Genomic DNA, 14,703 nt, shown 5'->3' on the forward strand with positions numbered 1-14,703 from the left:
GAAATCGTTTCCTGACAAATCTGATAACAATTCTGCCACAGAGAAGGGACAGACATACCTTCTCCTAGGGTAATTCACTATCACTGCCATGCAGGAGGAGCAGACTCAAATTCAAAAGTGCTGATTACTGTAAAGATAGCTTATCAAATTAAATTGATGCCTATCATATAGATTTAGGGGTTAATTGTTCAATTATCTAAGTATATTATACGACTAACCCAGCCTGATAAATTCACTAGAAGGCTGTGTTCAAAATCAGTTGCTAAGATTCTTCCACAGCTATAACAGCCTTTTTGAAGGCTTCTGATATGGTTTGGATCTGTGTCTCCACCCAAATGTCATGTCAACTTGTAATCCTCAGTGTCAGAGGTGGGGCCTGGTGGGAGGTGACTGGATCAGGGAAGCGGTTTCTAATGGTTAAGCATCATTCTCCTACTGCTGTCCCATGAGTTCTCATGATATCTGGTTGTCGAAAAGTTTGTGGCACCTCCTCACTCTCCCTCTTTCTCCTGCTCTGACCATGTAAGATGTGCCTGCTTCCCCTTCCACCAAGATTGTAAGTTTCCTGAGGCCTCCCCAGCCATGCTTCCTGTACAGCCTGCAGAACCATGAGCGACTTAAAGCTCAGGCATTTCTTTATAGCAGTGTGAGAATGAACTAATACAGCTTCCCAAGCCGAAAAATTCTCAGTCTGGGTATAACTCTTGAATACATAAATCATGTGCTCTGGAGTAGCTTTAGAAACGTTTTAAAAATATACAGCTTGCTTACCAGTATCCTTATACAGCTCAGCCCAACGCTCTCTGTGTGCTGATGCTCTTAGCAGATGCTCTCTGTGAGCTCCTCCCCAAGAAGGGTAGAGTTTACAGAGGTTTTTGGAAGAACAGGCAGTCCACAAATTCCTCTGGTAATGCAAAACTACCCTCATACCACTCTGAACCAACAGAAGGCTTTATATCTGAACAATTGTCTCAGTCCTTCCAAAACTGCCTTCATATAATAATATCAAAACAGCCAAGTAATAATATGTCTGTCAGAACATTATTAAAAACTTTGACCAATAATGTGAATTGTGTGAATCTTATCTGAAACTCCAACATGAAATGCTCTTTTAGGCCAGGTGCGGTGGCTCATGCCTGTAATCCCAGCACTTTGGGAGGTCAAGGTGGGCAGATCACTCGAGGTCAGGAGTTCTAGACCAGCCTCGCCAACATGGTGAAACCCTGTCTCTACTAAAAATACTAAAATTAGGCATAGTGGCAGACGCCAGTAATCCCAGATACTTGAGAGGCTGAGGCAGGAGAATCACTTGAAGCCAGGAGGCGGAGGTTGCAGTGAACCCAGATTGCACCACTGTACTCCAGCCTGGGTGACAGGGCGAGACGCTGTCTCCAAAAACAAATAAAAACAAAAAATAAAAATAAATAAGAGCTCTTTTAGAAGAAATCAGTTCTAGAAAATGATTTGATTTCCATGAGGAATTAGTTTATTTCTTCTCCCGAATGAGAACTATATAATTTAGTTCATTTCCTTCTTTACCTCCATTGCCCATAAATAGAACCAATTCCATAGCAAAACAACATGGCCTACTCAGGTGTATTTTCCTTTCCCTTTCATTATTATTTGTATTTTATTAGTATTTTATTGTAGGGCCCCAAAATCTTTTGATATGAGTTTGGATATAAAAAGTCCCACAAATGGATATGAGGATGTGAAGGTGGTATTGTATAATCTCTTTTAGAAAGTTTGGCAAAGAAGGGGACAGGTGAGGCTACAGGTTGAAGGGAGAGGAGAGTCAAGGAAAAGGCTTGTGTATAGGCCTGCTGGAAAGGAAGATAAAGAAGAACTGCACCAATGGCCAAGAAAAAGAAGCCACAGAGCCGAGGGGCGGTGGCTCAGGCCTTTCATCCCAGTACTTTGGGAGGCTGGAATGGGCAGACAGCTTGAGCCCAGGAGTTTGAGACAAGCCCGAACAACATGGCAAGACTCTATCTCTACAAAAAATACAAAAATTAGCTGGGTGTGGTGGCATGAACCTGAAGCCCCAGCTACCCGGGAGGCTGAGGTGGGGGGATTGCTAGAGCCTCGGAGGTGGAAGGTTCAGTGAACCATGATAACACCACTGTACTCCAGCCTGGGTGGCAAAGCAAGGCCCCATCTCCTGAAAAGAAAAGAAGCCACATGAAGAAAGAAAAGAAAGACAAAAAGGAGGGAAGGAGGGAAGGAAGGAAAGAAGGAAGGAAGGACAACTGATGGAGTCAGGCCCTTACTGAGGAGCCAACAGAAGAACCGATGAAGAACCCAGAAGGAAGTACTGAGAAATATGACTTGCTGCTTCTGTACCGTGCAGCTAAGGAAAATCAAAGCACCTCGGAAATAAAAGATGCACAACAGCACAAGTTGTTGGAAATGTCCTCCAGTGGCTAATCTTTAAGGTTATATAGTGGCTTGCTTATAAAATTTTTCCATTACCTTAATTAATGGAGTTCTCCCAAAAAAAAATCCAAAAAGGTAAGCAGTTATGTCATTGCAGATAACACTTGATATTGGAACAAGGAACCTGTTTTAAAAAAAAAAAAAAAGTCAGCAGGAAAAAGTTCACGTGAGTAAGTGGCAAATATTCGCACAGATTACGATTCATAATGAGCTATCAGAATAACCCTTTGGATTGCACTGCAGCCTAGCCAGAACGTAACACTTGCCAAAACAGTAGAAATGATAAATATCAACCAAATTTGCCCACTTACCAATTTAAACAGAGCAAAATCTAAAAATAAACTAACACGCTAGGAAAATACTGCTAAGGAAAATATTAAATTATTGATTTCTACAGTTAGGGATGTTTTCATTTTAGCTTTATGAGGAACATGTTATAATAAAAAATAAAAGGCAGGCTGAAAGCTAATCTTAAGAAAACCAGCCTTTTAATACGAAAATGAGTCATTTCTTTAGACAGAGCATAACCTGATAAATTTATATCGAGTTCTTAATACGTATTCTCAATTATTTTTAATTATATCTTAGCTTATGATTTCAGTAAACCCTACTGAATGTGCAGAACCTACTTACTTCAGTAACTGCCCCATCAATGAAAAGTCTGCATAATACATTAAAGACAATCTTAAAATGATTCCAATTACTTACACACACACATACACACAGAGACACACAGACATACAGACACACCCACACCCTTGCTAAAAAGGCATAAAGCTGTCAAGGGAATACAATTTATCTTGACAAACCCCATCAACTGTAAAAGATTTTAATTAATGAGTTTAAAATGAATGTAGGAAAAATATGGTCCCTTTTTCTAAATCTTAAGCTTTTTCTCCATTCCAACTAATTTTTAAGTAATAAGTTTTATGATTTTTACCTAACAAAAATGCATTCTGAATATGCAAGCCACTGCCATAGAGCAATTAACTTCTACAATCTGGAAACCCACTCCTACACAGGAGCAAAGGAAAAAGCCTACCTGCCTTTCACCTAGAAAAACATGCATTTCTTCCCAGTAGTTACTAACAGGCAAAGCTTTATATTTTTTGGCATTCTATGTAAATAATATCTTAATAAATATTGTATTTAAAGTCTATCTTTTGTGACAAGTCACATTAGGATTTATTAACACCTGAAAATGTAATTAATTGTTTGGGTCTTTTATGGAAACTTCCTATATTTGGAACCTGAATAAGAATGGTATCCAGTTGTTAATGAAGCATTTTGTCTTTAGATGTCAAATAGTAAGCAAAACTCAGTAAGATAGTTTAATGGAATAGGAACAACAAACAGCATATTTTAGTAGAAATCTGCAAGACATTGTCCAATGTTAAAGAGCTATAAAAGTGCTAAGACATATTTATTAAGCAGCATATTTCTGTTGCCTTACCATATCATGCCTTCAAACAGATTTTGGATGACAAGGTGTGACTGAGTGACAGTTATCAATAAAGTGACATGAGTCCATGCGAACTGTTAATAGCCCAACAATACAAAAATTAGTGAACATAACTGATCAGTGCAGCTGAAGAAGCAACAGCGATTTTGAAACGCAAATTTCTACCATGACTTTTGGTCAAAATGCATACGTTAGAGTCATATAAAATAAACACCGTTAGTAAATTATGTTCCTTTTGTTGCCTACTGGAACCTTAAAATAATGAAAACACTTAACAAAGTAACCTTAATTTACATACAAATAGAATTCTAATAATAGATATAGTACTAAATTTTAAAACTTATAAAACATAAACCATTATCTTGAATCATTAGATTTAAGTGATAATGAGAGATTTCTGTTGTTTTAGCATTTAAAGGGGAGCATTTTACTCTGGCTGCATTCTGCGGTTATTAAAAAATGCTAAAAATTCCTTTTCTTTCAGAGTTTATTATGGTAACTTTTTCCCATAAAGAGTTATTTCCAACTTTAAATTATTCAAACCAGCAGGGTTCAACTGCCCTTAAACTCTATCTTTCATACTTGAAGGGTGATCGCGACAGGTCTGTTCAATGACAGTATTCAATTCCAAATTTTTAAAGACCTTTGTGTTTTACCAATTCTAGCTAGCCTGAAAGATGGCCACTTTTAACACAATCAACAATATGGGTAGAATATAAACAAAAGAAGCCAAGGTTTCCATGTACTAGTCTTATAATTTTGATTGAAATTCATAAAATTACTTTTAAAAATTCTTAAAGAGTTTGATTTATTCTCCCCGGACCCCTGCCCTTGAGACAGGGTCTCACTCTGTCACCCAGGCTGGCGTGCAGTGGTGTGATCACAGCTCACTGCAGCCTTGACCTCCCAGGTTCAAGTGATCCTTCTGCCTCAGCCTCCCCAGTAGCTGGGACTACAGGTGCGTGCCACCATGCCCGTCTGATTTTCCTATTTTTTGTAGAAATGGGGTTTTGCCATGTTGCCCAGACTGGTCTCAAACTCCTGGGCTCAAGGCATCTGCCTGCCTTGGCCTCCCAAAGTGTTGGGATCACAGGCATGAGCCATCGGTGCTTGGCCTTTTGATTTATTCTTAATAAACCTGTTTCCCATTTAAGCAACCATATGATAATGGTTGCTTTATTTTATTCGATTTTTATCTGCTTAAAAGATCCAATTCTCTTTTACCCTGATTGTTTAAAAATGCATAATTAATTTTTTTCCAACAGATGCCATTTATATTTTCACTGGATATTCTATTACTTTTACGTGTCTTGTTTCTACATAAAATTCACTCAGAATTTTACTCTTCATGCTCAGATCCCCTGAAATAAGAACTATAAGAAACACGATTTCCCAGCAATTATGTTCAGCAGAATGTCTTAATGGAGAAAAGCTAAGCATAAAGAACAGAAACAATATTCCAAGTCCAAAATAAGCCTCACTATTACATGAATTTACAGATCTTAATACTACATTGCATTGCACAGTCTTACTAGCTACAGTTTAAGAAAATAAGAAAAGTTCATATGTAAAGTGATACATTTCTTAAGACAGGCTTTGGTACATTGAACAAAACATCTTATGCCAGAAAGAATTACACAATTCTATGACTAACCATGACCACCAAGATCATACATGCTCTGCTGCTTTATGCTCACGCCAAGTGCAAGTAAACATAGTTACTTTCATAGAACAATATGACAGATGCTTCCCAGACTTAGTAACTGTCCAGGAGTAAGAAATTCTTCAAATTTCTACATATTTAAGGAACCCAAAAACTTTAATTTTACACCATTTGAAAATATTCAAAGAAAAAGTTCTCAGTAAACTTTGAAAACAGTTAAAATTTTAAAATCCTCACAAACTTCTCAACTTTAATAGTTTACATTTAATGATCATCTGAAATCCAAATATCCCTCACATTCATGCAAAACAACAGCTAGTAGATTAGACTGTATCTTCTCACTACAGAAAAAAAAAGTTAAGGGTTTTTATCACAGATAATGACTAAGGAATAATAGTTAATACACACCATATAAAACTGCAGACGATAATGTTTCTTCACCAAACTGAGTACAAACATGCAGAAACCTGTTCAAGAACAAAAAAACACGTGCTCGTAGTACAATTTGGTACAAAGGGTTAAGATTCCCTGAGCCCAAATAAACCAATGTCCTATATCACAGCTATGCGTATTTTAGCCACTTACTCAGATGCCATCTCTCCTACTATCTTACATTAAGCATTTTAAGTAAGTTTTTTGAGGGAAACAATCTTGTACTCTCCAAAGTGCCTAATATATATTCCGTGGCACAAATTCAATAAACATCCTCTGCATTAATTTAATTAATTAATCCCTTGTTAATATGTGGGCATGGAAAACAGATCTTAAATTTAAATTAAATAGTATTTATTTGCTATAACAATGCATCAAGTATATGTACAGAATGTTTTCAATCTCTACATAATAGAAAAATGAATAATAACTATTATAGCAGCTGAAGTCTGTTGAATGCTTACTATTTCTAGGCTCTTATCTAAGCATTTAATCATTAATGATAATTAATCCTTTATTATCAATCCTTTCCAAATCCCTATAACATACTCATTATTAGCTCCATTTTACAGATGAGGAAAAATGCAAAAAAGGCTTTATTAATTTACTGAAGATCACAGGGCTAGAAAATAAACACTCAAATACAATTGACCCCTAAGAGTCCCATGGTTCCATAAACCAAAATCAGCAAAATTAAGGTTAAGAGCAATTTGCAATTTCTCAAAAGCACACAATAATTATAGTAAAATGTAATACTCTTAATAATGTAAAGATTTACAAACAGTATTTGTATTTATGTTTACATTTTACAAATTTATTACAATGAAAATTTATTAAATTCTAACCAATTAAGTGAAATCTAATAATCACACACTAAAATAATGGGAGGCAATATGAATCACTTCTTGCCAAAAATACCAGTAAACTTCTAAAGATAGGTTTATTTTACAGAGGTAGATATCGAAAAATACATAAACCAAATTTAATTTCAGATAAATGGCTATGTATGCATTCTATTCTGCAACATCTCTTTTTTTCTTTTTTGAGTCAAGGTATCGCTCTGTGGCCCAGCCTGGAGTGCAATGGCACAATCACAGCTCACTGCAGCCTTGAACTCCTGGCCTCAAGTGATCCTCCCACCTTGGCCTCCCAAAGTATCAAGATTACAAGTGTGAGCCACTGTACCTAGCCTCTGCAGTATCTTTAAAGAGTGAGTTCTCCAAGAGAGAAATTGAATTTTCAGTTGATCAATTCTACATAAAATAAATACTAGACTTTGTACATCCAAGTTATACTTACCGAGGCAATTCTACCAGTAGAGTAAACAAGGGTACTACTCTTACCAAGCAAAGAATCCAACAGCAGCTGCCTTTCACGACTTTCGATGATCAATTTGAAATGTCAAAGCAGAAAGGACCATGACAAAATGAAGAGAACGAATACTGAGCCCAATCCTATCTCACCTCCTATTTGTCATCTATGAGGTAATCCAACTAACTGGCCTGCACAAGCAATATGGACACATTTTCTGAGTGGAGGCACAAATGAAAGCCAATATGTCACTTTATTGAGAGAAAGAGGGAAAGAATGAGAGAGAGAGATACTAAAACATGAAATTAATGGCATCAAAATTGCCAATTGTATAAAAGATTCCTTTAAAAATTCCTGCTTTTGAGTTGTTCTTCTACAGCAGATAAACTTATCTTGAAGCTCAAGTAATGACTTCTATGCTGTTTTTTGCCACTGATCCATAGTTAAAGGTGAACGCGGACTGGACTCGGTTCAAAGGCCAATGGGTAAGGGCAAAGCAGAGACACAAGACAGGAACAGTGTTTTCTGTCCAAACAGACCCCTTGACTCTCCCAGCACAGCCTTGGGAACTTCCCAATATCATTAACTATAAATTATCTATTCACAAATACTACTCCAAAATATATGATTTTCTCTTTCTTGAAATTATAACACCATTCACCCTTACTTACATTTCTTCAAACACAATTACCGGTAGAATCATTTAACATTTTCCTAATGGACATTTTATCCAGGACAACCTTGGCAACTCACGTTTACCTGATCCAGTTTTGCCTATGTGATAGAATTGTCTGATTCCTAGATACAGTAAAGTAATACAGTTCTCTGACTTGGAGGAAGGGGGAGGTATACAGTGTTTTCCTAGCATAGCTAAGGCTAACTATAGTCATCTCTCATTATCCCTGGGTGATTGGCTGCAGGATCCCCAAAGGACAAAAATCCATGGATGCTCAAGTCTCTCCTATCAAATGCTATAGTATTTGCATCTAACCTACTTACATCCTCCTGTGCATCTTAAATCATTTCTACATTACTTATAATTCCTAATACAATGTAAATTCTATATAAATAGTTGTTAGACTGTATTTTTCAGGGAATGATGACAAGAAACAAGTCTATACATGTTCAGTAAAGACACAATTATCCATTGTGTTGCTTTTTTTTTTTCCAGAATATTTGGTTGGAGTCACAGTTGGTTGACTCCAGGGATGCAAAACCCATGGATATAGGAGGGCCAACTGTACTAATTTTTAAAGAAAAACATTGTAAAAAAGAAACATATGAACTTAATCTTTCTCATTCACAACTATATGGACATATTAACATTTTATGTTTCAATACTTAAAAATATATTTATATTTTAATAAACCTGTGGAAAGGATCACTTTTTGTACACTTGGATCCATAGTTTCATTTTTTTTCCCGATTGTTAACAAAGAATGCTTGCATGACTATTTCTCTTTTTTTTTTTTTTTTTTTTTTGGAGACAGAGTCTCACTCTGTCGCCCAGGCTGGAGTGCAGTGGCGTGATCTAGGCTCACAGCAAGCTCCGCCTCCCAGGTTCACGCCATTCTCCTGCCTCAGCCTCCTGAGTAGCTGGGACTACAGGTGCCTGCCAGCAAGTCTGGCTAATTTTTTGTATTTTTAGTAGAGACAGAGTTTCACTGTGTTAGCCAAGATGGTCTCGATCTCCCGACCTTGTGATCCGCCTGCCTCGGCCTCCCAAAGTGCTGGGATTACAGGTGTGAGCCACTGCGCCCGGCCTGTATATTTCTAAATTAAAACCACAGAATGTGTTATAGTACTATAAATAAAAGTACTGAAAAGGCATCCTAATATATAGTTCTTTATATAAAAGTTATACTTATTATTTATCTACATAGTATTGTGCCTGGTGTTCTCAATACAAAGATACGTATATCTCGTTGCCCAGCAACAAAGAGTTCTCCAGCGATTAAGCAGAACCAGTTACCCAACAAACTAAAGAGAGGTATATCCCAAAAGAACAAGAGGCCGGGCGTGGTGGCTCATGCCTGTAATCCCAGCACTTTGCGAGGCCGAGGCGGGTGGATCACGAGGTCAGGAGATCGAGGCCATCCTGGCTAACACTGTGAAACCCCGTCTCTACTAAAAAATACAAAACAAAATTAGCCAGGTGTGGTGGCGGGTGCCTGTAGTCCCGCGTACTTGGGAGGCTGAGGCAGGAGAATGGCGTGAACCCAGGAGGCAGAGCTTGCAGTGAGCCGAGATCGCGCCACTGCACTCCAGCCTGGGCGACACAGCGAGACTCCGTCTCAAAAAAAAAAAAAAAACAAGAGAATCCAGGTGCAGTGTCCTATGCCTTTAATCCCAACACCCTGGGAGGCCAAGGAAGGAGGACGGCTTGAGGCCATGAGTTCAAGACCAGCCTGTGCAACACAGCAGGATCCTGTCTCTATGAAATAAAAGTAAAAATTAGCTGGGCAGGACGGCACATACCTACAGTCCCAGCTACTTGGGAGGCTGAGGCTGGAGGATCACTTGAGCCCAGGAGTTTGAGACTGCAGTGAGCTATGATCAAGCTACTATACTCCATCCAGCCTGGACCACAGAGCAAGTCACCATCTCTTAAAAAATTCATGTAAAAAAGAAAAAGAGGATGAAGATTTTTAAGGGGGTCAGGAAAAGTAAAGGAAAAAACACAAGATACTGAAAAGCCCAACAGATGAGACAGAGGAAATTTCAGAAAAATAGATAAAAAATATTTATTAAGCACCTTTGATATGCCAGAAACAAGATGCAAAAATGAATAAGATAGGCACTGCCATTCAGGAGCTCTTACTCTTGTTGAAGACACCGAAAACAAATGAAAATAAAGTTGTTTTTTAAATTTACCATTGATGATTAGTCAAAATTTAGTAAACATATAGCCCTTAATTCAAAAAACAGACAGTAGGATGGGCCCAAGATTGAATACTAGAGCTTCCGACTCATCCCCCATTCTTTCACTTGGTTATATTCTTCATTATACTTGCCTAAACCATCAAAACTTTCTAGCATCAAATTAAATAAGCATTGTGTGCCTTTATTCTAGCATCAAATTAAAAAAGCATTGTGTGCCTTGATTCAGACACCAGGCTACAACTGAGTTGTTCTGAAAAAGTTTTAAACGAATATGCATTGTAGAGATTACCATACAAACCAATCATCATATTGGTTAAACATTTTAAAAAGTTTTCTATTAATCTGAATGGTTAGTCTAAGGTTTAGAACCAGTACTAGCATGTATATAGAGTTTAGTAGTCTTTAATTCAGAAATTTTAAGTAGTTTTGGAGAGACAGTCTTTTGTGAATTATTTGTGACATTTTTCTAAAGATTTCATTAATATCCTCTGATATAAAAGATACTCAGGATGTTTGGGGAAAATATCTTAATTATGCATTAATTTTGGCTATAACTTAGTTTTGTATGTCCATCAATTTTCTTGAACTGAAAGCATTACATTCAAGTCATATTATCTCCCTAAGAATTTTAAAGAAATCAAAATAGCTATGCATGCACAAATACAAGCAAAAAATAATTTATTAAACATAATATGCACATCACTATAGTTGAATAAAGAAATGTAAGGTGATGATATTACGGGTCAAACACCTTAAGTTTGTCAACATATCACTGCTAACCATGTAATTGCATGACATGAGGGGTCAGAATTGGAGATACCTATATTTTATTTAAATAAAATTCAATGTCAATGAAGTAGTTTGAACTGTCTCTGCTTTTTAAATCTGGTAAGACATACATTTTCTGAAGTCATTTGACCACTATAATAGAACTAAAATTTTCACAGGGCCCTTGGAATATTGTTTAAGAAAAAGACTTCCAAAGATATCCACAGCATAATTTGAAAGAAAGGTACAAATATCTCAATGTTAGCACACTCTCTGTTTCCATAGTCCTGTTTCAAAGCTTAACTCCATTTGCTGGACTAAGCTCACAAATGTTGCTAAGCACTTCAAAAGTAGCCACTAAGGCCTCAAGACTCAGCAAACAAAACACTGATACTAAGAAAATATAATTAAGAAGCACTGTGTGTGGATGTGCATGTTCTCAGCCTTTTAATCCTTTATCCAACAAATACAGAGTCGGACCCTCAATGCCAGTCCTGCACTGCGCTCTGGGAATTAAACAAACAAGAGAGGTACACCATGGGTGCTTTTGGTCTAACCGAGCCATTTTTAGGCCACCCTTAAAATGATAATAGACATATAGTATTCAAGTATTCTATGCCTGTTTTATACTGGAAGTTACACCATTTAACTGAGTAGCTCCTAGCTTACTATGAGGCTGCATTTTTAAAGTAGACCTATAGAGCGGGGCATGGTAATACACGCCTGTAATCCCAGCTACCAAGGAATCTGAGGCCGAAGGGTAAGTTGAGTCCAGGAATTCAAGACCAGCCTGGGAAAACAGTGACATCCTATCTCAAAATAACAAACAAAAAGTACATTTGTGTGACTATAATGATGTCAATATCCTGGTGTGATGTACTATAGTTTTGCAAAATACTATTATTGATGATAACCGAGCAAAGTGTAAAAAGATCTATTATTTCTTACAACTGCATGTGAACATGCAATTATCTCAACAAAGATGTGCATTTTAAGCCAATAACCTGTGATATATAAACAACTTTTCATAGACTGTCATAAAATAGCAGTTGGGTTCTACGATCAGCCTGTAGTATTTTTATTTTCTAACTTATTACTCATTTAGTATTAACTACACACCGGAAGAGTTTAGGTCCTTACTACATTTAGTAGCTTCCTATCTAGTCTGCCTGATAATGTCTCCCAACCTACTTCATTTAATTACAAGTCTGGTTACATCATTTCTTAGCTTAAAATCCTCCAATGTTTTCCCAGATATAAAGTCCAAACCCTTCCTATGACATACAAATTTTCTCAAGATGTGGCTCCTGCCTACCTTCCATGCCTCCATGAACCCAAAACATGCAATCCTTTCTCATTCTCATGCCTGCACAGCTGTTCCTCTGCCTGGAATGGACTTTTCTACTATCTGATACCTGGCAACTGCCTGCTTGCTCTTTCCTTTTCATGAAACCTGTCATCTCTTCTCAAAGGCCCTCCATGGCCTTCCTTCCTCTTCTTCATGCTCCTGCCAGAAATTGTTCACATTTCAGCAATGAACTAAAAGACTCACATCTCACCAGCTTCAAGACCCTGGAAGGCACACAATCGTTTCATTTCCCTTTATATCCTCAACATCATTCACAGTACCTAGCATTTGAAAAACACTCAAATGTTTGCTCAAAGAATGACTTTAAAGACTTTCAGTAAGTTTCTGTGATTCTGAGTGTAAAATAAGAAATGGTAAAATATGTCTATGGTAGAAATAAGTATACTGTTAGAAAAATGAAGAAATACCAGGCCAGACATGGTGGCTCATGACCATAACCCCAGCACTTTGGGAGACCAAGGCAGGGGGATCACTTGAGCCCAGGAGTTAGACACCAACCTGAGCAACATAGTGAAACTCCATCTCTACTAAAAACACAAAAATTAGCCAGGTGCAGTAACACATGCCTGTAGTCCTAGTTACTTGGGAGGCTGAGGCAGGAGAATCATCTGAACCCAGGAGGCGGAGGTTGCCATGAGCCGAGATAGTGCCACTGCACTCCAGCCTGGGCAACAGAGTGAGACTCTGTTTTAAAAAAAAAAAAAAAAAAAAAAAGATGAAACACAGATTGTATTTTTATAGAAGTAGAGTCCAAAAGTCATACATGAAACAAAGAATTACTAAAAAGGGGCTGGCTGGGAGGCGATAATCAAAGACAAAATATATAAAGAAACAACAAAGAAAATGAATTACACTATTGGTCCACACTCAATTGAGATGTTATTCTCAAGCATAAATTATAGCAAACCAAAGGGGAAAACAGTAATCACCTTATATGCCGACATTCTACCTCTCAGCTATTGCTGTATATCAATATAGATGTAACTGCAGATATGGATACAATGATAGGTGTAGATGTGCCAATATAAATCCATCTATAAGCTATTAATGTATGAAGTGAAAAATGGTACAGAAGAGATACTCTTACTTGTATAAGAAAAAGGGAAGGGGGATGTACACATAAAAGCTGGAATACTCAGACAATTTCTGGAATAACAGTAGTAAGCCTCCAGATATTGTAAGTAAGGCCCTGAGGTGGAGAGAAGTTTCATCAAATACTCCTTTCTAGTCTCAATTTTTATCATGGGCATATATTTTCATTAAAAAACAAAAACAAAACAAAAAAAAAACACTAGTTTAGGCCTCTTGAAACACCTGGCTCCTGGCATGCTCCCCATTCAGAACCCAGGGTGCCTGTCCCATCCCAGCCACATGGAGGGGCCACAGGTCAGTGCCCAAGTCAGCAAGCGGCACGAACTGCAGTCATGAAAAGGAGCCATCTTTGATGTCCAGCACACTTAAGACATGAGCACCGGCCTCTGTCTCACGGCAACCACGTGAGAGGCCTGGGGTTAGAACTGCTCAGTTAAGCCTGCCAAGCCGCAGGACTGTGAGCAAAAATAACAAATTGTTCTAAGCCAAGGGAAAAACAAAACTAGTTAAGGCTTTTTGTTTTTAAATGACAGTTTGTATTCCATCCTGGTGTCCCTGCAAAATAACATTAAAAGAAATTAAGGGGAAGCCCCACGAGAACAGAGAAAACTGAAGAAAGGTCAAGGAGAAAAGAAGACACATGTCTACAAAATTTGGAAGCTAGAAAACAGATAGAAAACTGTTAGTAGACCTAAGAAATTACAAGTGCCTAAACATATTTTCTAGAGACACTAAGGAGAAAAGGCCTGGTGGAAGGCAAGACTGAGGCCTAGGCTTCTGACTTGGATTATTAAGTAAAAGTCTAACAATAAGTGTGAGCCCTAGCCAAAGCAATCAGCTGTGAGAACAGACCAAAGGTATCTTTAGAAATGCACAAACATAAGACATCTACCTTCTACACATCATTTCATAAGAAACTACAGCAGGCCATGCTTCAGCAAAGTGAGGGTGTTAACCAAGAGATGGAAGACCTGGGATGGAAGAAATGGGCTCAAATCATGAGCACAGCTCAGCAGTGGGCCCAAATGCAGCCAGCTCACACAGGAACTGGAATGCAGAGGTCTCTGGCATAGAAGTCTCCAGGAAAAAAGGCAATTGATATACTATCTGACTTGTGTAAACATCTGAAAATACTACCAACAGACATGGGGCAAACCTGAAGGAAAAATTAAAGATCTCTACACTGAAATCAGCAAATATGGGAAAGAGAAGGTGAGGCAGTTACTCAGTTCAGGAAAAACAAAAAGTAGTAAAAGAAGGAAATGTAATCATAGATACTATTTGGTT

General features: G+C 37.7%; 1 protein-coding gene across 1 annotated transcript in view; it reads right to left on the bottom strand.

Moving 5' to 3' along the window:
- Window positions 1-14,703, bottom strand: part of CDS1 (CDP-diacylglycerol synthase 1) — a 73,643-nt gene that overhangs the window by 13,342 nt on the left and 45,598 nt on the right. The window contains exons 6-8 of the mRNA XM_015138375.3: window positions 5,970-6,028; window positions 3,890-3,972; window positions 2,473-2,560 (exon numbers count right to left, since the gene is read on the bottom strand). Of these exons, the coding sequence (XP_014993861.1) occupies window positions 2,473-2,560; window positions 3,890-3,972; window positions 5,970-6,028 (230 nt within the window). The remainder of the gene's footprint in view (window positions 1-2,472; window positions 2,561-3,889; window positions 3,973-5,969; window positions 6,029-14,703) is intronic.

Source organism: Macaca mulatta, chromosome 5, assembly GCF_049350105.2.
Source record: "Macaca mulatta isolate MMU2019108-1 chromosome 5, T2T-MMU8v2.0, whole genome shotgun sequence".
Classification (NCBI taxonomy): Eukaryota; Metazoa; Chordata; class Mammalia; order Primates; family Cercopithecidae; genus Macaca; species Macaca mulatta.